At 49.5% G+C, this 26,400-nt stretch overlaps 1 protein-coding gene across 1 annotated transcript; it reads left to right on the top strand.

The window, feature by feature from the left end:
- Positions 1–4,271: 4,271 nt before the first annotated feature.
- Positions 4,272–25,054, top strand: LOC144168615 (uncharacterized). Its single transcript, XM_077697562.1, has 6 exons — positions 4,272–4,305; positions 4,865–4,950; positions 6,878–7,129; positions 19,337–19,708; positions 22,740–23,140; positions 23,351–25,054. The coding sequence occupies exons 1-6, from the start codon at positions 4,272–4,274 to the stop codon at positions 23,469–23,471; spliced, it is 1,266 nt and encodes a 421-aa protein (XP_077553688.1). The 3' UTR covers positions 23,472–25,054.
- The last annotated feature ends 1,346 nt before the right edge of the window (positions 25,055–26,400 follow it).

Below are 26,400 nucleotides of genomic sequence, written 5' to 3' on the forward strand. Positions count from 1 at the left end.
CGGGACCGTTCAAAGGGTGTCTCCACCCTGTACGGCGGCGCTGGCATAGAAGAAATTTAAGCGAACGCACTTCGTATGTGCTTCAAATTCACTGAAATTCTAAGACGTACGTACAGGATGAATGTGGCACAATTGCAACGGATTAAATAAAATCGATGTCCTCTTTCACATCGCAGGGACTAAAGTTGACAGAAAACGCAAATGTACTCGGCTGGTGCGGCGGAGTTTGAATGGGCAAACTGACACCACAAAACGTTCCTCGAGCACTTATGCGTTTCTGCCTGCGTTTCCTTAAGCCTAGCGATTATGAAAGGATGCTACATCTCTCTCGTGTTTGCGGCTTCATCTTCCATCTTTGCAGGCAGACTGGCCGCTCTACACGCTGCAGATTCAGCACCGTCTTGGCACGTGCAACCTCGTGCACCTTCCACGGCGCGCGCATTGGGCGACACAATTGCCACCTCCACCCCTCGCCATTCACCCGAGCAGTGGGAGACGCTGCTGTCCAGCTCCCTCTTTTGCGATCAGCTCCTGCTGGTTGAGAGAGCGGTAGCATCAAGGACGGCACATGGCTACCTGTAAGAAGGCTCCACTCCCACAAGGCTCTGCGAAATGAACAATTTTTTTCTCTCTCTCTCCGCCTGCTGGTGGACGTTCCTCTCTTCCTAATGGTCAATAAATACGTACATGCATATTCAGAAACACTGTATTTACCCGCACATGCAGCGTAAGCACTCAAATTTCTTTTCCTTTTGTAGGTAAGAAAAGCGTACCTTAGGAACATTATGTTTTGTTATTTATCTGTCCAAAATCTCCTATTAAACAAGACCACGCTGTTGTAATACATTGCATTACTTGTTTTCGTGCCTCAATTTTCCAGGTGCCTTTCTTCCATATTCACCGCCACAGCAATAAACAACAAAAAAAAAAGAAAACCTCTGCTTTTGGTGGTGGTGGTGGTAAAAACGTTTATTTGAGCTTTAGGGGAGAGGGAAGGGGAAGTGGTCAGCCTCCCATGTCCAGGAGGCCGCGAGCCCGCGCCGATTCCAGAGCTCGTTTCACCAGGGCGAGCTGCTGCTCCGGTGACGAGCTGGTCAGAGCGGACTCCCACTGCTCAAGGGTGGGGGAGTGAAGGGGGGTTGGGTGCTGCGGGCAGGAGAAGACTAGGTGGAAGGTGGTAAGAGGAAGGTCACACGCTTGGCAGTTATGGGGGAATAGGGATGGGGAGATGTGTGAGAGAATCGTGTGATTATAGAAAGTTTCCGTCTGAAGGCGGCGATAGACATAGGCTTCATGTGGGGTAAGGGATGGGTGGGGAGGAGGGTACCTTCTTCTGTTGTTTGTGTAGTGGGAAAGGATGGAGCTATAGGTAGAGTCCAGCGGTGTTAAGGTGGTGCTTGCAGAATCTGGACGTCCTGTGGTATCTAGCCTTGCAGAGGGGAGTGCCCAAGAACGGCCTCTCACAGCCACAGGACAGGGGATTGGCTTGCGTTTGCACTTAGTCAACACGTTGTGGTTTGACTGGCCTACGCGGCGGAGATGCGGATAGCCACGTGGCCCTCGACTACTCAATTGCAAAACAAAACAAAAAAAAATGATGGGTCACACGCGTTTAAAAAAACTGGAAGTTCTGTACTTTCGCGCCGCTCGAGCGAGTCTTCCCGCGTGACGATCGTGAACATGGCAAGGAGGAGAGGAAAAAGAAGACGAAGCCTGCTTTGGACCCGACGCTTCGAAAAGTAAGTCCGGTCGGGTATTCGTGGCTCCGTTAAATGCTCTTCGACCTCATTCCCGCGATTTGAAGCAGTGATTCCCGCGTCATAGGCGCAGTTCAACATGCCGTTGTTCTATTCCCATAATCAGTGTGATAGCCGTGCGAGGTCGGAGTTCTAATGGGTGGGGCATTAATATCTGCTTGATTCGCGCTTGTTACGCCCCGTACAGCGGAGCCTTTTCAGCAGCCTTGGGCATACCTCGTACCAGTCGCCGCCTAAAATACAAGTTTTCCCCCACCTTACTTCAAAACAAGCCGGTCTCATGCAGCTGGGGGAGCGTTTTGCTCGCGTCTGGCAGCCGTCGGCGTCTCCTGGTGGCGACGCGAATAACGTTGGAGAGCGCAGTCTACTCCTCCACCATCTGCCAGATAGGCTTGTTAGCTAAAAACCGCCTGATTGGTCAAATTACCTCTTTCTTTCCTTGAATATGGTCCTCTCCAATGTCCGTTTTGCGTCGCCGCTAGGAGACGCCGACAGCCGCCAGACGCGAGCAAAAAGCCCTATGTGGTACCCCGCTTAACCGGGATAGCGTTTAGAACTTAGCGTGTTCCGAGAAAAAAAGAAAACGGCCATAGTGGACGGTTGCGGTATTTTTGAACACGCAGCCCAGTGCAACAAAATCCGTCTGTGCGTATGATTTCTTAGCGTTTATAAGAGAAGGCAAGCGTTGAGAAGGCAAGCGTTGTAGGGGGCGGCAGAAAGTTAGATGGGCAGATGAGATCAAGAAGTTTGCGGGAATAAATTGGTCTCAGTTAGCACAGGACCAGGGTAATTGGAGATTAATTGGAGAGGCCTTTGCCCTGCAGTGGGTGTAGATAGGCTGATGATGATGCTGATGATGATGACGACGACGACGACGACGACGATGATGATGATGATGATGATGATGATGATGAAATAAACATCTCCATCTGGCTCGTAAGAACCATTCATGATCATTAACTGCATTGCATAGCGACAGCCTCATGAATGATGTTATGAAAACTTGACACCGCACACAAGGTGCTGGCCAATGACGAACCGCACTTAGAAGCAAACCTTGGGCGTGACGAGCGAAAACGAAGGTTTTGTTGCCAGAGCGTGAAATAATTGGCGCCGTGCAGTTAGGTCACCGAATGCAATGTACGCTTTAAAGGGACCCTACATGACTATCGATAAACGCTTTCACTCTTTCCTTCGCGTCTGGAAGCACTGCGAAAGCTATAGTTATTGCGAGCACGGAGCAGCACTGCGTGATTTGCTCGTCGCACCAGATACGCCTTCCGTTTCTGCTTTGTTTCTGTGGCTTTATCTTTGAAGTTGCCATCGAAAAGCGTTCATTGCTGCAACTGAAGGAAAACAGGCCAACAGCCGCTACATGGCCTTAGTGACGTAATTCGTGTGGTCGAAGAATGTCAAGAACGGGAAAGAGAGAAAAATCTTTTGAGCGAATTTCCATGCTATCGATGGACAAAGAGCAGTAATTTTCGGCTCAGGTACTTTGGGACCCTGTAATCTAAGTACTGGGTGTGTTAGGTGACTACGTTCTGCAAGAATTTAAGATTTAAAAAAAAAAAGGCGAAAAAAAGGGTTGCAGGGTCCCTAAAAAATAATAAAGGGACAACGAGGAAGGAAAAGTAAAACCTGGTTTAGTTTGAAAGAACTCAAGTGCAGCTTTCCCGCTTATGGCAGCCCTTTCAACAGTGATTACTCTGTAGTTATTTAGCGAAACGCAAAGTATATCGCGTAGCTAATATTGGGGGTGAAAACTTGATTTGTGCACAGTTTCAAGTCTTGCACGTTGCGCGACTAAGTTCCAGAGACATGGAAACTATTCCATACAAATGCAAGGGGAGTAAGATTTGACAGAGAATTACACAAAAAATATTAAGAATCCTGGAAAGTTATTTTATATTTTTGATCTTCACGCTGACTTCTTGCTTTATGCCGAATATCACTTTCCTGAAGTGGTTTTGCTTGGTTCCCGAGAGTTCGGAATTATCAGCGAGAAAGCTGGGTATGTATATCATTTGGTAACTAAATCAGCTCCAATTTCGGCATCGAAAGACGTTGTTTACACTAAAATAGTGAGGAATAGAGAGAAGCTTTCAAATTTTGCCCATCACAATACCCGCCGCGGTGGCTCTGTGGCCATAGCGTTGTGCTGCTGAGTACGAGGACGTGGGTTCGACTCCCGACCGCGGCGGCCGCTTTTCTGATGGAGGGGAAAAGCAAAAACGCCCGTGTGTGCGAGATTTCAGCGCACGGTAAAGATCCCCAGGTGGTCAAAATTAATCCGGAACCCTCCACTACGGCGCGCCTCATCGCTTGCGTTACGTCGACGCGTTAAACCCTACAGTCAATCAATCAACCAATTGCCCAACGCGATGCCAACAGTGATGTAACGGGGTAAATAATAAAACACAGTCATCATTGCCATCATGCACTGCTATCGCTCAGTCATGTTTCTTGGAGGTAGCTTTGGTCGGCGGCTTCCATAGGCGCGCACAAGTCGACATGACGTCGCAAGGCCCGGGCGATAAAGTGGTTGGTCAGTCGCCACTGCATCGTCGATAGTTCTCAATAGCTAAAGAAGTGAAGTGGTCGCAGTTTTCGGTTAACTTTTCATCGTTGTTATTACAAAAAAAAACAGTATTTTTTTTTCAGTACACCAAACTTGCAATGTCTCTACGGCAGCTTTATTAACCGCAAATATGTTGTGAATGAACGATGCCGTCGTCTCACGCTTGTAGAGGTATATTTCAAATTTTTTTGCTCATGTTCCAATGCCGAATAACGGAAGTGGTCACTCATAACCGTCGTTGCGCTGAGTAATACCTGGGCTACGCGGAAGTTTGTAAGGCCGAAGGCCTTTGAAGGCCTTGTCTATCGAGCGACGCATTATCTATCTATGGCCCACTTGTAAGTAAGACTAGTGAACTGTGAATTGAAATTTCCGTGTAGCGTACGTATAAGTTTACTGCCCCGCGCCAACGTTTCCCCTTCTCCGACTACGAATATTTCTGTGTTCGCGCTCGCTTTTCTTTTTTGCGGGCCTCCTCGCCCAAACCTTTGCGTCCTCGTTCATGCGTGAATTCCGTGGCCTGCAGGAGGAGACATGGTGGGCATCGGCAGCGACCTGTTCAAGCTTCTCGGAAGGAGGCGCATCATGCGCAGGCACAGCGGACGCCCGCTGGTACGGGGACTTCGCGCAAGTGATAGGGTTGGACGGACGTCGTGTTCGACGACGTGCCAGTACCCTTCTAAAATCTGGCTTTTTTTTAAAGACGTCGCTTCATGATGTTCTTACATGCAATACTTTGCCTATCATTCACAAGTTGAAACCTCATGAAACAGCCATGCAGAGTGAAGAAACCACATGAACCTCATTGTTTTACAATATATATATATATATATATATATATATATATATATATATATATATATATATATATATATATATATATATATATATATATATTATACTTTTTTTACTCGTACGACTTGCCGGGGTCCAAGAAATATTTTTCTTATATATATTGTTCCTTCACAACTTTAATACTTTCGTGTATGGCTATCTACTTTCGAGGACATTGTATTTTAATATGGCGCTGATAGCGACTTATGTACTACGCGTGCATTCTCCTAAACTTATAAGTAAGCACTCTAAAAAAACTACTAAGCATAGTAGTAAAGACTTTTTTATTACAAGCATATGCTCAGTAATGAACTAAGGGTATCATATGAATCCCAGACATGAATACGTGAGCATGCCAGACGTTTTGCAGACGCTTTCATACCCATGTAACTCGGTTGAAAGCTCGGGGAGGAGGCCGAAATACCTTTAGATTTCTGAACGGCCCAGAGGGCGGCCCACAGGAGTGGTTCCTTCTTCACAGTCCGCGCCGCCTCTGCTCTGTCCGCCAGCGGAAGCTGGGTAGGCAGAGAGGGCAGCATCTCCCATTTCTCTTGTTGGGTAGTTGTCGGGAAGAGAGGGGGGTCAGGGCTAAAGTCGCACACCCCGAATATGTGGCAGAGGGTTCCTACTTCTGAGAAAAATTTACATTCCGCGTCGTAGCGATCCGGGTGCATTGAGTGATGACGCGTAGGGTGTGGGAAGGAGCCGGAATGTATGAACCGTAGGGTAGTTGTTCCCGGGAAGGTTAGGGTGGGGCGGGGGTAGGGTCTGACGCACACCCGTTGCAACGCTAACACCAAAACGACATGGGCAAAAAGCACACAATCCCATATCTGTGCTCCTGTGTTCCCTGTCGTCACTTAGCGTAATTTTGATGCGAATCAGGCGCGTATAGACGGGAGGATAGGTGGGAGAATATAAAAAATATAACTGCGCAGGGAAAACAGCACAAGGCCGGCATGGGCGCTGTTGCCCCAGCGGAGATTCTACTTTAATGCGTAGCATTGTTAGTACACGCTCAGCCAGGACCGTATAACACCCTGCATTTCCACAATAATGCAGATTTTACGGAAGTTCCACCTTTAATCGTTATAATAGCGTAAATGGAGATAATTGTTCGGACAGAACTTCGAAACACCAAAAAACGTGGCTGTGCAGAACTCACACTATAGACAAGGTGCATAAGAATGCTACGCGTCAGTAGACAATTCTCTGAATTTCCACAGATTTTTTAAAGACGATAGTCTTTCTTGCAACTTAATCCCAGAAATTTTGGTGTCTGTCTGTCTGTCTGTCTGTCTGTCTGTCTGTCTGTCTGTCTGTCTGTCTGTCTGTCTGTCTGTCTGTCTGTCTGTCTGTCTGTCTGTCTGTCTGTCTGTGACTCGATTCGGCCACCCGGGCAAAGACAAACGAAGTCTGCGCAATAGTCTTATATACTCACAGCCAAATCTAAACGTATAAGTCCGGTTTATATGTTCATACTTGTCAACATTGTTGAAAACGAACAAGACAGCACGCTAGGGCATGCTTGGCTTCGTTATTCGCCGAATTCGCACATTTAGTCACGCTGATCGCTTTTTCTGGGGCGTTGCGGTCAAGCCCACCTGCGGCGATTTTTCGCAGTTTAGGAAAGTGGTCCGACCCTTTCTCTAAACGGTGAACCGCTGCGCCCTCCTCCCCGTAAAATAGCGTCCGGTCTTCGCAGGCGAGTCGGCTGGGTCTCTGCGTGGCGCTGCCGCTGCTCGTTGCGCTCATGTGGCTGTACAGCGGCCGCCGAGACTGGTCCCGCGACCGCTGGGTCCAGCTGGCCCCGGGCAGGTTGCACGTGTACTCGGCCTGGTCCGAACTCCGCGGTGACGTGAACGAGGTGCGCGTCGTCTCTCTGCTCGCACCCAGGGGAAGCCTGCGCGGGCGCCTGCTCTGCACGCTCGCCTACAACAACTACTCACACCTGCAGGTATTTATTACTCCCAAACCGTTAGCCCATTTTGAGGGGGGGAAACCTGGCGTTGTGAGCAGGGCGTGACGCTAAAAATCCGCGTGAGTCCAACAAAAATACAACCGCGGCAAAAAAAAAAAAAAATTCAAGGAAACTTGCACTCACGCGAAAGGCTTTAACGGCGAAGCTGTTGGGATCATTGATGGACGCCAAGTTGAGTTCTCGTACCGTTGTGGGGTCGTAGTTGACGTCGGAGGCATGGAATTTCAATGACCTTCTGTAGAGCAAGAACAGAGTGAGCTCGTCGTTTGGTCGAAGTTTTTGTACGCCACCCTGCAAGCGCGACGTATCGTCTCTAGCGGATGCGGCTAAAGACCAGGCGATTGAAGCCGGAAAAAGGCCCCGAAATTTTGTGCGCCTTCAAATCAAAAGAAAGAAGAAACTGGCAGGAAAGGTACATGCTGGATCTACCGACAGAGCTCCGGGAATCATGCCAGCGGGAATCATAGCGGTAAACTACACAAGCATTACATTTGGGCTGAAGCAGAGGAAGCGAAGCATGCAGAGAAGGGAGCGAAACGCCGGGGAACTTTCTTCTATTCTGCAGGTGTCGTCACCAAACTCACGCCGCGCCAAGCAGTGCACGAGTATTACGCATGTATTGCTAATAAAACGTGCTTCCGTATTCAAGCCATGTGTGCGCATAATTTTGCTACTGCATAGGCATGTCGATTCGCGGGTGCGGTGCGACAGACGAACAAAGGACAAAAAAAAAACTGACTGACGAGTGGGCGAAGCACTGGGGATCGTTCTTACCGTAAATCACCCGTGGCATTGCCCACTCGCGCATGTAAATGAGTGACAACGCGTGTGTACAGTATATACAATTTTAATCCAATCCAATTCGATACAATTTAATTTATTCCAATCCAATCCAATGCTCCTCGCGCATGCGCAATACTGTGTACACGGACGCCAAGGGACAAGCCACGGACAAAGCGAGGTCAGGTGCTTTGCCCCTAAAAGCTTGTTCGTAAAGGCGGACGTCAAACCGAACTCCGAGACGGCGATGGCGTTGGCTGCGGTGGCGCTCCCGACCCTGACGCACCCGCCGCCTGGCTTTTCGGCGTGCCGCTCACCGCTTGTATGCGAGTTGTAAAGTGAGGTGTGACGCGAGCACAGTGCCAAGTAGGCGGCAGAAGAGGGCGAAATGGGAATGAGGACGAAATGCACGGACAACGAAAGCTGCCACAGGCAGGCAAAGCCATCACTAAAGCGGGCAAACGTGACCCCAGGGAGGGGTAGGGCGCAAAGCACGGTTTCCAGCTTCTAAAGCCGTAGTAAGGCGTACGCATCAAGCCCAGCCTCAAGTTCGCGAGGGAGAAAGTGGTGGTCCCGTATTCTTGAAGGTCCACAAATAGACCGATGGTTACTTTTTTCTCACCAAAGGCATTTCTCATGCTCCTTTTGTCATGCTTGTTTACACACCGTGTCATGCTCGTTCTGTCACGTCGTCTCGAGGAAGGCTTATCGCGGAAGACCGAGGTTTAGCTTTCAGTATGTGAAACACACGTGCGCGAACGCGCACGCGTGCACGCACACAGACAGACAGACAGACAGACAGACAGACAGACAGACAGACAGACAGACAGACAGACAGACAGACAGACAGACAGACAGACAGACAGACAGACAGACAGACGGACAGACGGACGGATGGGGGCGGACGGACGGATGGAATGATTGTGGGGTTTAACACGCCGACGCTACACAGGCGATGAGGCGCGCTGTAGTGGAGGTCTCCGGATTAATTTTGACCACCTGGGGATCTTTAAGGCACGCCGAAATCTCGAACACACGGGCGTTTTCGCTTTTCGCTTTTCGCCGAGGCAGGCAGGAAAGCAGGCAGGCAGGCAGGCAGGTGGGCGGGTGGGCAGACGAGCAGGCGGGCAGGCAGGTAAGCAGGCAGAGTCAAAGGGATCATAGCCATCGCACCCAGAAGAGCGACAGAGCGAAGGAAAAGTGAAGAAAGCGTATACGCTGGCAGAAAAACCAGCGTGTACTTTTTTGCAGTTTTCTGGCTTACTAGCCCGGTTATACAGCCCATTCATAGCCGCAACACCCACAGCATATAATTACTTTGAGCGGAACATACACTGCAAATGAGTCCAAAAAAGAAAGCACCATGCACCCGCACGTTCTCTTTCATCAGTCCGCATTGTTATTGTCATGCTTTTGCTTCCTAGAATTTCACCCCCGTCCTAAAATTATGCACATGCTTTCAAGTTCCCAAGGCGGGCCTGATATCTATAAATAACTGTCTTAAAACTGGCGATATTACTTCATATACTCAGATACAGTTAGTTTTAGGCGCTTTTGGTAATCGCAATAGTCAATTTACATATTGACAGCTTTGCATCGCTAGCAATGAGCTTGTCTGGAGAGCAAGATCGCAAAAGAAACATAATACGTCCTGCTTTTTCTAAGAGATAAAGAAGGCTACATTCAGAGGTAGAACGGGTTTCTTGCGCAGCGAAATCACGAAATGTTGGTCTTCATAACTGAGGTGTTCAGTCTTTCCACCCCACGTGCACAATACCAAAACCACCTATTTACAAAATTGATTACTACATATCACTTCATTCGGGGAATTTCCACGTTAGCCTGTTGTTGCAGCGGTTACTAATCCTAGTTAGCGGTGCAAAGTACAAGCGCATGTCGTTGTATACACTCGTCGCACCTGACTGTACCGTTGTTCCCTGTTCATTTTCCATCATCATCATCATCGTCGTCAACAGCCTATTTGGGTCGACTGCAAGACAAAGGCCTCCCCCATCGACCCTCACCCATTTCTGTCCTGTGCTGCCCGTGTCCATTCCTTGCCTCCGAATTTTCTTATTTCATCTCTCCAGCGAGTTAATGGCCTTCCTCTTCTACTAGTCCCGTCTCGCAGTGTCCATTCTGTTGTCGTTGTGGTCCACCTGTTGTCCGTTCGTCGTACCACATGGCCAGCCCAAGTCCGTTGCTTTTTCTTAACCTGGACTATGATATCATTTCACCGAGTTTGTTCCCTAATCCAGGTAGCTCGTTTTCTTTGCCTAAGCGTTACTCCTAACCTTATTCTCTCAATGGCACGTTGAGCGGACCTAAGCTTGCTTTCTAATTGTTTAGTAATTTGCCAAGTTTCCGCTCCGTAGGTCATCACCGGAAGGACGCATTGGTCGAACTAATTTTTTCAGGCGTTTTTTCAGGCTTTTGGTACTTTTAAAGTCCTTAAACATACTCAGAATAGTTCAGCAAGCTTTTCTAGAATTATATCTCCACCCTCTTTTAGAAGATCTATGGTTATGCCGTCGTCGCCTGCAGCTTTCCCTCCTTTCATGCCCTTAAGTGCCTTTTCGCCTTCCTCTTTCGTTGCTGGTGGAACAACGCAAGCAACGCTTGTAGGCTCGGTACTTTGCTTCGCTCCAGCGTCGCTGGCGTATAGCCTGGTGTAGAACCGTTCTGCGATTTTCATTATCTCTTCAAGCTTTCTCCCCTTTCTAAGAAAATGTTTCCTCGATGGCAGCCATGTTGTACGCACGAATGTCATTTGTTTTACTTTTGTTTATTGATTTTTGACAGCTCCGCTAGTTCAGTTTGATCCACCGTACTCGACAATATCTGTGATGAGGTGTCGCTGCCCCAAGTCAAGGAGAGGCCAATCCACCGTATTTTCCGGGTGTACCGTACGAAAGACGCAAGTCTGACGAAGAGGAGGTGGATGAAGCTGTTCGTTCTCGGAGGCAGCAAGACGGCCACTCTCGCGGTGTAGGCCCGAGGACCGTTGCCGGCTCTTCCGCCCGAGCCACCACTCGGGCTGTCAACGAGACGACGGCGGACAGCGGGACGACAAGACGCTGTTGAGCCCGTCGGAGTGAGCGGTGTTCCGGTGGCGTGGAGCGCGGGCAGCGAGGCCTCGCCGTGGCGCAGGCCTAACCCCTTCCGTCCCGTCGCTAGCCATCGGCCACCCTCGTGCACGTCCCTGTCAGCGAGATACCACCTCAACGACCACAGCAACCTGCTCCGTGGCCAGCCAGACAGTGGGTCTCCGCGTCGTCACATCCAGGCCATCTCGTCTCGGTGATCGACGGCTGTGAGCGCGACTTCCTTCATGACTTTGCTCACTGTCTTCCGCACTTGAGTGTTCCAGCGTCTAGTCCGTCTGTGTGTGTTCAAGTGCCATTCCAGCTTTGTACATTACTGAGTTGATATAGTTGGTGTGTGTGCATTTGCGAAAGCGTAGTCCAGGCTCGTGAATCTCTAAGCGGTCTGGCCCAACATTCATAACAATATCTTCTGGCGCTGCGAAATAAGTTCCTTTGTTTGCGTAATTAGTTTTCCAGTTTGCTTCCTACATGCTGCTTCTCCAGTAGCGGATGCTGACTCCGTGATTGCTGTTAGGTTATCATTTAGAGTGTCCACACTGTCCTCGTTCTGGCCGTCTAGAAGTGCGAACCTGTTCTGAAGGGTTATTAAACTCATGCGTCCTGTCTCTTGCTGACCTGACGTTGGGCTTCTTACTTTTTACGAGCTTCTTTCTTTCTTTTCTGAGATTTAGCCTTACTTTGCACCTAACCATCCTATGATCACTGCACCGAATCTTGCTTAGTACCTCCACGTCTTGCACAATACGTGGGTTGTCACTAAGAATGAAGTCAATTTAATCCCGTCAGAACTTTTCCAAGTCCATTTTGTACTCTTGCGTTCCCGGAAGAATGTGTTCTGTAGTTTGAGGTTATTTCTCTCTGCAAATCCAACCAGTGTGTCACCTCGACAGCTGCGAGTGCCTGTTCCAAAATTCCCCACTGATTTTTCTCCTACTCTTTGCACCTACTTTTGTGTTAAAGTGTCTCATTACAATTGTGAACTGCGCGGTTCTCTTGTTCGTTGCTGACTCTACGTCTTCTTAGAAACTATGTGCGGCCTCGTCCTCGTAGCTAGCTGTTGGCGCATACGCTTGTATTATCTTTAACCTGTACCGCTTGGTAAGCTTGATCACAACGACTCCGACCCTTTCGTTAACACTGAAAATTCTTCCACATTTCCTGCTATTTCCCTGTTGACCAAAAATCCTATCCCGTGCTCTTTTTTTTTCGTGAGGCCCCCGGTACCACAGAGCATGCCCGCTAGTAATGCCCGCTACGCAGCCTTCTCCTGTTCTTCTAATCTCACTTAGCCCAATAATACCCCACTTAACGTCTTTGAGTTCCTCTAGTAGTACCGCTAAGTTACCCGGGTTCGTGCGTTGAACGTTGTCAAGTTCAAGTTCCATAGGCGGCCTGTCCGGACCCAGAGATTCTTAGCACCCTCCGCTGTATCACTTGCCTGACCGCCGCAGTGGTCAGGTGTTCTACATCTGCTGGGGACTGAAGGCCGAGAGAAGGATCTGGCCACACCAAGGTGGCCAGATCCTTCTGTGGTGAGGGAGTGCTGTTTGTGTCCCAAAGAGCCTTCCTAGCATGTTTGAACCTCTCTAGTGTAGCCTCCAAGGTATCCGGGATTCTGTTTTACTTCCGGACCGGGCCGCACTCCATACCTGGGATATTTTGGCATGAAAAAAAAATAGAGAAAAAAAAAGAAGAAACCGTCGCGCGCGTGTTTTCATAATAAAATTTGCTCCAAAGTGGCACGTTAAATTCTCATACGGTTCTACGGAAAACATTCCGCGTCTATATCTAGAAAAGTCGCCATTTTCCATAATTTGTTGCAAAACTGGAGGGGGGGGTGGGGGGAGGCGGGCGAAACTGGGCGAAAGAACAGCGGAGAATCAAAAACAGCCAAGGTAACCAAAAAAGAGGCAAGGCAGATTGAAACGAATAAATAGAGGGAAAAAATGGAAGCTAAAATGTCGTTAGAGATGTACAGGGCTGAGAAATTGAACATCAGAAAGGAAAATTTCTACGATAATTCCCAGGGCAGTGCTTTGCTTTTTGAGGCTAGAGCAGGTTGCCTGCGAACTAAGAGTTTTGTGTGGAAGTATTCACAAAATGATGAGGTATGTGTGGTCTGCGGAAAAGAAACAGAAACTATGCGGCACATAGTGTTAGAATGTGAGGGTATCCATTCAGATCTACATTAAGGGAATATTGGGCTTCCAGATGCCCTAGGATTTAAGGTATCAGAGAGGAAGTTAACTTCAAGGCTGTCGAGGGGACGAAAAGAAGATTAGAATGCTGGTGGACGAAAAGCAGAGACGGGAATATTGCCTAGGACAGTTACCACCTGTAACAGGGAAAATAAAGTATTTCGGGCCTAATAAGCTGTAATGCCTGCCCTTAGCAGCGCTAGTATTAAACCAAGTGTGTAAAACATGGTTATTAGTCCTTTTTGGTAAGATGACATGTCATCACCCCGCTTCAAAGGGGAAACCGATACCAATCATCATCATCATCATCATCATCATCATGCTCGCATATGGTCTTTTCGGGGGGGGGATCTGAATACCTTCATCCTCTGCTTTGTCTGCCAGTGCATCATTGCCTTGGACAGCTGGAAAGCGAAAGCCACATGCGATTGGCTCTCTTGATATTCGACTTGTCGTAGGAGAGCGTGGCTTAAATGTGGAGAAGCGGCTGCGGCCCAGAATGTCGCCGCCGCAGAGCGTTCAGCCGAAATGGAGCGGACCCCGCTCCTTTCCGTCTTGCTATCTTCGGCCCAAGAACGCGGTCTGCCCGAGCGCCACTTCCGCCTCGACGCTTGGCGGCACAGTTTTTCGCCAGCGTGTCAGCTGCACGGGCTGACCGGCGGCAAGTCCTACTAACGAGCTCGCGCACGTAGTCATGCCCTTTCCGAGGCGCTGGCAGTCGCGCGGACTCATGCGAGCAGTAATTCGAGAACGCGCACAACGCGGTGTTGACCGAGAATCGATGAAAGAGGTAATCAATGAGGAATTTCACCAGTTAACTACGAGTGGAACCCACCAACCATTTCAATTGATTAGTTTGAATGCACCAGCGATTTCCATCAATAATAACTTCAATTGATTCTGAAATTCGTTGCACCCCGGTGAGCACTCCCCACTCAACTATTTCTGCAACGACACGTGGAAGGACTGCGCCAACACGGGGAAGGTGGGGGGGGGGGGGGCGTCATCGCCTTAGATTTGTCTCACGGGAGTCTTTCCAAACCTCGTATAGTGGCGTCGGGGTATTATTAGCTTCAATGTTCGATTGCTAATTATCTACTTTAGTGACTAAGGGAAGCGCACACCATTTATCAACATTCGGCGACTCCCCAATTTACCACTGAAAAAACCAGCGAAATTTGCCTGCGTCCAGCCGACAGCTGGGTTCATCAAGAGCAGCTACATATCCTGCCGTGAACTTTGACAGTAACGAATAACAATCCAACTGGCTTTTTCTTGCTATTGCCTGAATTAGCATGGGTGAGGTCACTAATTTTCTACACTGCTCGTATATTTCATCCGCAAGTACAAGTCCGGTAGTTCACAAGCGTGTCCGGCAGCGTCTTCGGGAGTGCGTTAGAGTGAACGAAATCCCTCTGTGCCGTCATTTTTATACATCGAGAAGTCAAGCTCGACAAAAATGAGGTGATTCTTTAATAGGCTAAGCATACCTTGATGAACCACGGAAGATAGCTTGGGCGTTGCTTTTTTAATACGAAATAATTATTTAACTCGCTAGGTCGAAGACTCTAGGGCACCTGAGCCCTGTTTGCGTAAGCATTGAAGTGCAGTTGCCGAGCGGGTATGATGGATTGGCTCTCTTTACGGCGCTTTGCTGCTTCCTCCGCTCTTCGGCGTCAAAATGTTGTCGGCGAGAACAGTTCACATCTGCTGTTGAGGCAAAAGGCTTAGATCCTATATTGCCGTAAACATCGCGCGTATGGAATTCTAAAAAAAAAATCCCGTGAAAGATGAGTTCGATTCGATGCGCACTCATGACGCGGCGGCAACAGTGGCACCGCCTTGCATGTCCCTATCGGTACGTACAGTTGTGCAATTGTATCCTCTCATTATTATCCTCCTCCTTTTGAAGCAAGGCTTTCTACCTCTATACCAGCCAACGGTTTTTTCGCGGCGTGCGGGACAAAAAACTCCCAACGCGGCGGAGGCCTCGGCTGGGGGGAAGAGTGGGGGCAAAGGGTTTCACTCGCACAGAACACTGTAGATGACGCAGCGAATTTACCCAGCGTTCTCCGCGCGGAAGTGCTTGCGCGCCGGCGGCGGCGTCAGTGTTACGGCTTTGTCGTCTACTTCAACGGCGGTTGTTTCGGGCCTGTTTTGAAGCAGCATCGCGTCCACTGCGCGCTGCATTCGCACGGATTGATTAACTTGTCGACACCACCTTCATGGTAACCCGCACACGACGGCATTAAGTGGTCGTACGACAAACATACTTTAAGGATTGGTTTGCTGGGCGGGAAAACAAAATGTACAAACCCCATACAGACATCTGGCCGCTAGAGAAACGCTACCTTTTGCGCACTGCTTGCCCCGAATGGGACTCCGTTTCCTAAATTGGTGAATACCAATTCGGTTGTGTTTTAAGAGGTATTACAAAAAGCGGAAGGAGCAACTGGTTCTGATAAATAGCGATTATGAAAGTTCCCTCAGCTTTCTCGCAATTCTCAAAATTACTAAACCAGCTAGTTTAAACCGGTATAAATGGGAATCACTAAGCTCACATGTCGAATTGTTTCGGTGTCTGCGCTTGTGTCGTGCGGTGGTGTAGCTCAAAGCTAGCACATCAGGATCCCCTTGGAAAGACGATCCTCTCCGTTTCCTCTCTCCCGACTCACGGCCGGGCTACAGCGGCGGCGTCGTCAGCCGCTCTAGCCCGGCCGGGGTCGACGCTGCTGCTGCTTTCGGGACGCCGCCCCCGCGAATTCCAGGTAACGGCTGACAGAACCTCTGGTTTCACTCGTTGTAGAGCCACATGTTTGAATTCAAGTGGCGTCGCATGGGCAGTTGTTGTGGGTGTCGTTTAAAGCTTTTCTTTCCAACCACCTTTACAGCGTGGATTGGAGCCATTTTTTTCCTATGCGTATTTTACGGCGCAGCTATTACACGCTCTCCTCCGTTTCTTCGCGTCCGTAGAGGCTTGGAAAGGGGGGAGGGGAGATCGTGTTAGAGAAGAAACGCGAAGAAACGGGGGAGAAGAAAGATGGCACTGTCCGTTTCCCTCCCACGTCATCATCACCATCATCATCATCATCATCATCATCATCATCATCATCATCATCATCATCATCATCAGCCTATCTATGCCCACTGCAGGGCAAAGGCCTCTCCCATAGATCTCCAATCTGAGTCCCGGTCCTGTGCTAACTGCGACCAATTTATCCCCGCAAACATTAATCTCATCTGCCGATCTAACTTTCTGCCACCCCCTGCAACGCTTGCCTTCTCTAGGGATCCACTATGTTGCCCTTAATGACCAACGGTTATCTTGCCTTCGCATTACATGCCCTGCCCACAACCATTTCTTCTTCTTAATTTCTACTAATATTTCCTTGACATGCGTTTGTTCCCTGACCCACTCCACTCTCTTCTTGTCCCTTAATGTTACACCTATAATCTTCCGTTCCATTGCTCGCTGAGTTGTCCTCAATTTAAGTTGAACTCTTTTAGTGAGCCTCCAAGTTTCTGCCCCGTAGGTGAGTACTGTATTAATCTACCCTAATCCTTCTCAGCCCACCTTAATCCATCTTAACCGTATTTATACGACTTAATGTTATTCTATCTTAATCCTACCATAATAACCCATTAACGTTCATCTTTCTTAACTTCGCTTTACTAATTATTGCTATCAATCCCGAATTACGCAACCATTAATCCATTGTAATTATCTTAATTCGCCTTAATAGGCACCTGATGGTTTGTGTCGCATACAAACGCAAACCGCTCGACCCGGAGGACAGCAGTCAAGTCCGCATCAGGCTGTCCCCTGGTGCGGACGTTGAATCTCCTCCTAGTGGAACGAGTGAGCGCGTAAAGCTTGTCTGAGAAGCCTTCAAAAGCACTTCCCATGTATTCAATAATCCTTGCATCATTCGCACGAGAAAAATCTTTGAAACAGCCCAGCGGTGGTTTGCTGTGCCTCTTGAGCCGTACCATAAGCGTCGAGACGCTTACGAGGAGGTGGTCAGATATGCCTGGTTCAATGGCGACTGACGTAGTGTCAGCGTAAGTTCTGGGAAGGAAAACCAAATCAAGAATAGAACTGCAAGTTCCCTGGACACGTGTAGGCTGGAGAACAACCTGAGTAGTGTCATGTGTAAGCATTAAATCAAATAAAATATTCACTTGCTTTCTGTTTTGCGAACAATCCTGAAGGCGTTCCCAGCTAACGTCCGGGAGGTTGAAATCACCAACCAAGATTACCTTATTTTTGCTATGTTGTGTCATGTGAGCCTGCAGTTTTTCAAGATAGTCAATCGGTGCATCAGGTGGCCTGTACAGAGCGTATAAAATGAACTTGTGGCCCCAACAACTCAGACTGATACACAAGCGTTCTAGGTCGGCGACTTCTCCTAGCGATACGGCTTCAATTGGGCTTTTGATAAGCACCGCCACACCACCACCCCTTCCGGACCGGTCTTTGCGGAACACTCTGTAGGAAGGGGGAAATACATCCTCGTCACAGAGTTCTTCGCGCAACCAGGTTTCAGTTATTATGGCGACGTGTGCATCATTTTCAATGAGTGAAACTTCGAGCATATCAGTCTTATTCGCTAGGCTACGCGCATTTATGTTGACCAGTCTTCAGGAGCTGTTTGTCGGCTGATATGACATTCAGTCAAGGTTCCGATAGGGAAGGTTGTTTTGCCGTTTTTTTCGTCACTTTCACCCGTTCATTTTTGCATTCATCCCAGATGTACTCGTCCTTGTCTATTTTTACTCTGTCATGGACCAAATATACCTTTTTTCCATTATTCTTGTCCGCCTTGGCACTTGTCCACAACAGTTTGCGCTTGCGCAAGGTTTGCGGGGAGTAGTCATTCTGTACAGAAATTTTTGAACCCTTTAGCTTTGTGACGTTTCCAAATATAGCTTTTTTTTCATTAAAATCTTGAAGGTAAACGATTACTGGCCTATTACCGGTATTTTTGCCAAGCCGATGAATTCGCCCGATAGATTTGCACTCGACTTCTAAAGTTTTCTTCAATACGTCTGTGACAACTTTTTCTTTTAGAGTTTCGCCTGTTTCCTCTGCACTTTCTTCGAGGCCATAGATAATCAGGTTAGAGCGTCTACTTCGATCTTCCAGATCAGTTAATTTTTGGGATTGAAAAGTCATTACATTGGCCATTGAATTAATGCTTGATTGCACTTGTTCCGTGGTTTTTAGAGACGATGAAGGTTCGGAAATCCTTGTCAATTTGGGTGCACAAGTTCTTCAGATCAGTTAGCATGGTAACTGCGGAGGCCAGTTCTGTCTTAATTCCAGCAATATCTGCCTGGATCGCAGCTTGACCAACAAGCAACGTTTCTAAGACGTCTTTGTTCGAAGGACCGGGACCAGGGTTTGATTCCACGTCACCGCAAACAAGCAGTTTACATACAAGGAAGCAATCATACACAATTTTCACGCACTGATGGGGGCACGGCACGACCACTATACCACGACTGTCGCTACGAATCGAGGTTGAGTGAAAACTAACCTGCAAGATCAAGTAGGAGCGGCTTAGAATCATGGCACTGCCGGGTCTGCGTGCCCACAAAAGACGAAATTCTGTGGGGCCTCTTTTATAGTAGTCGCCGAAGATGATGTGTCGTCACGGAAGTCATGTGCCACTTGAATAATCGGGCCACCAGGGGGTGCCCAATCCTTGAAGACGATGACAGGCAGTGCGCGCTGATCGCCGTCGATGCATTGTCCTTTCATTCGGTCATGCTGCTGCTGACACGTGTAGCCGTCTGCAGGAAGCGCGGCCAGGGCAAGCACGATGGTCTGCAAGATCAAGTTGGAGCGGCTTATAATCATGGCACTGCCGGGTCTGCCGTGCCCACAGAACATACGATACGTGCCTGTGTTTTTTTTTTTTTTTTCGCGGCGTGCAGGCGCAGTGGCACAAGCCGCGCCATGTCCATGGCCGTTTCCAGTGTTGCCAAGCGAAGAAATTGATAGCTAAACTTTTCAGTGAATAGCATCTCTATATGCCAACCAGAACCGGTGCCCATAACGCGTCATAAAAAGGACCAGTACTGTTATCCCGCAGGTTGCAGCAGCTCGGATCGAGTCCCTGAACGATAGCGCGTCGTCCGCTGAGCAACGGGATGGAACCATTGGGGTTTCTTCGCTGGAGCCAGGCTTCATCTTCTGCCCCGGAGACCCGCAACTGCAGGCCGACGAGGTTGGGCTCCGACTGGTCGACACGAGCCGCGTCCATTGGCTGCCCGTGGGACAGCCGGCAAGGCTGTGGTCCAGCAAGGCGGTGGTCTGTGCGCTGGCGCGACGGGGTGCGGAGGTGGAAGACTCGAGTTTCGCCGAGTTCCTAGCCCACTACATGGACCTGGGCGCTTCTCACTTCATCTTCTACAACCACACCGAGTCGTGGCGCGTTCGCAAATTCCTGGGAGTTTTCAACATGGTAAGCCGCCGAAGTGGCGCAACGCCGAGAAAAAAAAGCTGTGGTTGATTCCTCTGTCATAGGAATCAGTAAGACACGAAAGTGAAATGTGCAGCGAGATGTGCAGCTGAGCATGATTTGCGATCACCGGCTGTCTTGTGGGTGTGCTTGACGAGCGACGTCCTGCTGGCGGGTCGGTTCGGCAAAGGTGTACTGGCGTCATTTCCGTGACGGATATGACGTCAGTGAAATCTTGGTGTATCCCGGCATAAAACACTTTGGTGTTAACATATAAAACCCGAAAACGAACAAACCTACTTGTATAACGTACTCTTTGGTTATAAAGGTTGCTTTCCCTCATGAAGACCCTATTTGCAGGGGTGCACCCATTACAGGCCGCTTGCTTCGTTATACTGGCGTAACTTCCGTGATGGATATGACGTCAGCGAAACTTTCGTGCATCCGGGAATAACACACTTTCGTGTTAAAAAGAACGAGACTCCTAAACCCGATCACCCGAACTTCAGTCGCGGTGGCAGCCATGGGCGTCGGCAGGATTTTGCCTTGAGGGAGGCAAACCCGTTACACCGTGCTGGGATGAGGAGGGAGGGGGGACAGGTAAAATAAGCGACATTCCGCGGCTTCCAGATACCATGTACAAAGGGGAGAAAGCTTTTTCGGTACCTAGCAGTCACATGTTTCAGTGTTTATTAACGCTCATACGTTTTAAAAAGAAGCGGCTCTGTTACATAACGGCAACATTTTACATTTTATAAACAGAGCGAATGAAGGCACAAGTTTTCGAAACAAGTTTCCCGCTTCCATACGCAAAATTTTCTGTGGGATCACTCTTTGTCCCTGCTTTTAATTTTTTTACACTGCAGTGAAAGCATACCTCGTCCTGAGAGAGGATTGTCGTACATCGTCACACAAAGCCACGTTTTCACACGCAAATCGCGCTAAAGGAACGCTCGGCCGAGGCGACTCGTCGTCGCACGGCATATAATGGCTCTTTGGAGGGCGCGATAGATGGTGGAATAACACCCCCCCCCCCCCCCCCCCCCCCAGCGAATACTAGAAGGTCCCTCGCGTTTCTGTTGAAGTCCGTATCCATTCACAGTCGATGCTAACGTTCAGCTTCGCAGTCGAAGTTATCGAAATGGCAGAATTTCTTAACTGGATTGCACAGCATCATCTTAAAGTCTTGCTTGTTCCCTTAAGTCCTTTGGGTTATGCAACAGAGTCATGGAAACCCGCAGGTGCCTACAAATTTTCTTCCTGCCCTGATGGCGGAAAGTACAAGTAAGGCGGGAAGATGCTACGGGCACTGTTCCGGACTTCCACAGTGTTTGCCTGGTGCATGTGGCGTGCAGTGATTTGCGGCAAACTGGGTTCTGTGCCAAGTTGTCCTGGTCTCTACTCGTCCTATGAATACAGGCCCATAAAAACTCCTGCTGTTATCCTGTGCTCACTGATTTTTCCACCATGATGCGCCTGTGCTGCTGCACGTTTAAACAAGTGTGTCGAACCGGAAAAAGTACGGGTTTGGTTACGGCTCGGGTTAGGGCTAATTCATTTCGTTCCTATTTAGTTCCACTTCGACTAAAATCCTGTACCGAACCGGTTTAATTAGTTAAATTATTAGCAAAATAATAAAAGAAGTTAAGTAGTTCAAAGCTACCTTGAAAAAAATTCCCTATAGCTGTCGTGCAATTTCCAATACAATTTATAGCAATTTGGCCACACATTGGGCAAAACAGCCGAAGTAGCGACGATTCACCAGTTTGCCTCCCAGCCTTTATTTAGTCCATTGGGACATTTTTTTAAATTTTTACAAAGAATTGATATATAGCTCCTTGTGCACAGAGAATAAGATATCTGAACTTCATTTGCGCCAAAAAGATTCCCCTAAAGAAATCCCAAAACCGGCATGGGTTACAGACCTGTTGGACGATCGCGCGAAGTTTGAGGCTTTCAACTGGCTTAAGCACAAGCTATTGCATCTATCACAGCAGTCTTTTTTTTTAGATATGGAATACTTCGCACAGCTAAATTTATTTGTTTTCAATTGTCGGAAGGAACTCTTCCCAAGAAAATATATGGCTCGTCTTCAAAAATTGCCGAAATGCCGGATCCTGGTTTTCTGCATCTCAAAATGCTACGGATCAATATATTAGTATTATGCGTCATCATTTTACATTCTTCGTGCCGACTAGCAAAATCGGTTCAATTGGAGAAATGCACATGACTGGAGATAGTGTCGGGCATCTTGCATATAAGTTGGTTCGGATTTATCTGGTTCGAAAAAACGGCTTGGGTTCTGGTTCAGTTCGTGCCAAAATACCGGTGCGGTTCCGTTTTCTTTTCTTTTCCGGTTCGACACCCTGGTTGAAACCCTCCGTTTCACGTCCCTGCCGGCGCCCGTGGTGGCAGCTGCATACAGTAGCGCCGCCCTCGGTAACCTGTTGGAAAAGCGTCTTGTTATACTTGGCGGGCGTTGACCTGCTGAACTCTTTCATTGCCTTGTGGGTTGGCACGTTGCTTTGAACACTTGTCCTGCGGAGTCCGTGAAGGGCCGTGCAGTGTCCACCTTTCCCGTAGGAATTCTTCTGGGGGCCATTACCTACAGTGTTCCGCCGCGGATCCTGCCGAGTTTACGTTGATCGTTGCGAAACTTTTAGAGAACCATTTGTGTGTGCGTGCGTGCGTGCGTGCGCGTGCGCGTGCGTGTGTGTGTGCGCGTGCGTGCGCGTGTGCGTGTGCGTGCGCGTGAGCGCGTGTGTGCGTGTGTGTGTGTGTGTGTGTGTGCGTGCGTGCGTGCGTGCGTGCGTGTGCGTGTGCGCGTGCGCGCGTGTGCGCGTGCGTGTGCGCGTGCGTGTGTGCGTGTGTGTGTGTGTGTGTGTGTGTGTGTGTGTGTGTGTGTGTGTGTGTGTGTGTGTGTGTGTGTGTGTGTGTGTGTGCGTGTGTGTGTGCGTGTGTGTGTTCGATTTTTTTCGATGTTCTTTCGATTTTTTCACCACCCTAAATTTTCTGAATGCTTCCCCGGATACAGCAGGCGCCCTTCATCAACATCCAGTACCTGTCCTGGTCCCGACAAAGAGCGCGCGCTCTGCTGGCGTACGACTGCGCCCTGCGCATGCGCGGACTCGCCACCGTCCTCGTCGCGGTGGACACGGACGAGTTCATTGTCCCCAGCACCTCTGGCGACCAAGGGTCAACCGGAGGCACCGGGCACGAGTGGACGCTCGCGGAGGCGCGCGGCTCAGTGATGCGGCTGTCGCGGAAGGTCTTCTGCGAGCGCGGAAGCAGGCAGGAAGCTGCGCAGGCGCACCTGCTGTCGCGCAAGGACAGGCACCCTCACCTCGAGCACGCGGGCGCGGTGGTCGCGGGGGTGGACGCCCTGCTCTCCGGCTCAGCGTTGGCGCACCACTCCAAGTTGCTCACCTTGCACAGGTACGCCAAGCACCCCTTCAGTTTACAGCCATACTATACTATACCCTATACTATACCTATACTATACTCGCGCAAGAAGTCGATCGTACTCTTCTCAGCAGAGTCTCGGCCACTAATGTGTGCGTCATCATTAAGGTGGTGTATTTCATCGTGGCCATCACGTTTCTTACAATCAGGAATTAACAAATTTCATTCGCTCCGTTTCCTTAGGTACTCGTCGGAAAAATGCCCGGACGAAACGACGGTTCAGGACGCTTCTGCCGCAGTGTACGAGTACAAGGCGCTGACGTCTGTTGCCGTGATGCAGTGGGGGACCTTGTTTGACACCTGACGTGGACTCCGGAAGTGCATATAACGGACGCAAGGGTCGGACCAGTGATTCGCACAACCCCTGGTGCAGAGCAGACGTTTGTTGCATGTATAAATACTAGTTCAGCGAATATGTGTCTGCGCGTGCGTGCACCTATGTACGTGCGTGGGCGGGTGACCCTCTGGAACTTCGTTCACTACTTCTCATCTTCCCTAACCACACACGTGCAAGAACTTCTGTCATACCTGCCAACTCTCCCGAATTGTCCGGGAGACTCCCGAATTTTGACCTAATCTCCCGATAGTACGAAAGCTATCTTGAATCTCCCGAAAAGTGGCCGCCACAGTAGAGGCGTTTTTTTTAGATGTGGAGCATCTTATAGTCTGGGCATGTCCGGTGTCGGCGTCCGCACTCACACTGCGCATGCGCAACTTTCCTCCTTCCCTCTCTCCCACAGCTGCGTGAGACTCCCGCCACTTCTTCTCTCGTACCAGCTGCGTGCACTTCGCTTTCGCTTCTCCCGCGTACTCGCTTCTGCTTTCGCGACGCATGCATGCTCGGCGCTTGCGCATCTCTCCTCCTCTCGTCTCCTCTCCTTCAACCTTGCATGTAAATCGGGTAGCGCGCTGCGCGCGTTCAGTTCAGCGGTTGCTGCGGTTGACTCCACTTCACTCCGTTCTTCCGATGAAGTGTGATGGAAGCAACAGTTCCGTCAGTTAGTGGGTTGGCGCAAGCAAGCGTCAGCACCTTCGCATCTACTCAGCGTTCCCTTCGGGAAGATGGCGCTAATTTTTAATCACGCGCGTACGTCAGTCTTTATTGCTGCGACAGTTGTGGTGCTGCTAGAGAGCACTCGCCACTATACTTCTAATTTATTGTAACCTTGCCGTAAAGTACCGCTAAGTATATTCTAGGCACTATAAACTGCTATAGAGTACCGCTCAACTGGGCGAAGGCCGGCCGCGAGACGCGCTCGCCACCGTACCGAAAGAAGGCGAGGGAAATGGTACCACAACTTTCGCGTCTGTCTGTCGTCGCTGACGTTCCACGCATAGTTTTGGCATGAAGCGTTGATGCGAGTACTTCAAGAGTGTCTGCGTTAATACGGCGTGTTTTCAACTTGAAATTTGTAGCAACGCCGGCCACTTCGGATCGCCAACTGCCAATGGAGATCGGTTGGTTCGGTAGAAGGGGGGCATGCGCGCCACGGCGGCGGTAGGCGTGGATCGAGGCGGCCGTGGCCAACGTTGGCTGTGGCCGTGTGTGCGGAAATCTGTTGCTACCGAGCTCCACAAGGATCGCTAGCTACCACCACTGAAAACAGGTCTTTCATGCACGCGGCAGGCAGGTCGTTTAGAGCACGACCGGGTTTGGAGGAAGTGCGAGCGCATTTTGTACGCTAGGCCTACGGCGCCTGCCTAGGCGTCAGTTGCATGTTTTCCCGAGTTCAGTTGTGAGATCGATGGCGCTGTCAAAAGCAAAGTAGTACTTGCAAGTATTTCTGGACTCATACACAGCTGAGTTTCCGTGCTTCGCGACTTCGCGGAAAGAACAAAGCAGCTCAAAATAAACATCCTTACCCCTTTCTGATGTCAATCTCCAGTCCCAGTAATTTGCAAAAAAAAAATCCCTCTTCCCCCCTCCCCCCCCCCCCCTCCCACTGCGGTCTCCCGAATTTTCATGTTGCTAGGTTGGCAGGTATGTTCTGTTAACTCTGATCTCTTTGCTGTGGAAGTGACACCTGCAAAAAATAGTTTGGGGGCAACTTTTGAAATCAGCACCGTGGCACCCGACGCGGTGGCTCAGTGGCTAAGGCGTTGCGCTGCTGAGCACGAGGTCGCGGGTTCGATTCCCGGCCGCGGCGGCCGCTTTTCTGATGGAGGCGAAAAGCAAAAACGCCCGTGTGTACGAGATTTCGGCGCACGTTAAAGATATCCCCAGGTGGTCAAAATTAATCCGGAGCCCTCCACTACGGCGCGCCTGATCGCCTGCGTTGCATCGGCGCGTTAAACCCCCACAATCAATCAAGCACCGTGGCATCAAGCAGTGCAACATGAATACCTATATATATATATATATATATATATATATATATATATATATATATATATATATATATATATATATATGTATATATGCAAAGTAAGAAATCTCGGTAACAGCAACAACGGAGGGTTTATTTCGACGTTTCGACTTCGAGACAAGTCTTCTAAGGGTCATTCTACAAGTCATTCCTGTAGAAAACTTGTCTCGAAGTCGAAACGTCGAAATATACCCTCCGTTGTTGCTGTTAACCGAGGTTTCTTACTTTGTGTTCACCACGCCTTCAACCCCATCGCCAGCATGCCAGTATGACGGCGCTTCTCTCAGGGAGGCAGCAGATGATCGAGCGGATCCGTCCTTTACTTTCCAGATCGCGTTTCCACAACCAAGCGACTTGTGATGATTATTGTAATGGTTATGGACAGGTGAGGGGTTGACCCCAACGGTGGACGGGCACGGTGTGGGGCAGTTCACAGGTGCACAAGTAAGCGCGCATATTCCCCCCCCCCCCCCCCCTCCGTGGTTGAAGCGGATGCCTGGCCGCGTGGATTTACGATGCATGGTCGATGAAACGCTTCATGCGAGAAATGTGCACAATTTCACTTCCGCGTCTGCGACGGTCCGTGGAAACAGTTGCCGGCGACACTCGATAGTTCACCGGAGAAATTTGGTCAGTGATGACGTAGGGGCCGATATACCTGTGCAAAAACTTCTCGCACAAGCCAGGTGAGCGAATTGGCGTCCAGAGTAACGCTTGATCTCCAGGGCGGAAATGAACGTCGCGGTGAGTGGCATCATATTGTGTTTTCCGTTGTTGCTGCGCGGCTTCAGTGTTTATGCGGGCTAGCTGACGCCAGTGACTGATCCGAGAGATAAACTGGTCGGAAAATGGAGTTGCAGGAGACAC

The sequence above is a fragment of the Haemaphysalis longicornis genome, unplaced genomic scaffold (assembly GCF_048455015.1).
Source record: "Haemaphysalis longicornis isolate Haplotype H1 unplaced genomic scaffold, Haemaphysalis longicornis Haplotype H1 scaffold_2, whole genome shotgun sequence".
NCBI lineage: Eukaryota > Metazoa > Arthropoda > Arachnida > Ixodida > Ixodidae > Haemaphysalis > Haemaphysalis longicornis.

Bases quoted from the DNA above. Each gene is read 5' to 3' on its own strand.
- LOC144168615 (XM_077697562.1), top strand. From the start codon at position 4,272: ATGACGTCGCAAGGCCCGGGCGATAAAGTGGTTG. The intron at 4,306-4,864 runs GTCAGTCGCCAC...CGTGGCCTGCAG, and splicing joins CCCGGGCGATAAAGTGGTTG to GAGGAGACATGGTGGGCATC. The intron at 4,951-6,877 runs GTACGGGGACTT...CGGTCTTCGCAG, and splicing joins GGCACAGCGGACGCCCGCTG to GCGAGTCGGCTGGGTCTCTG.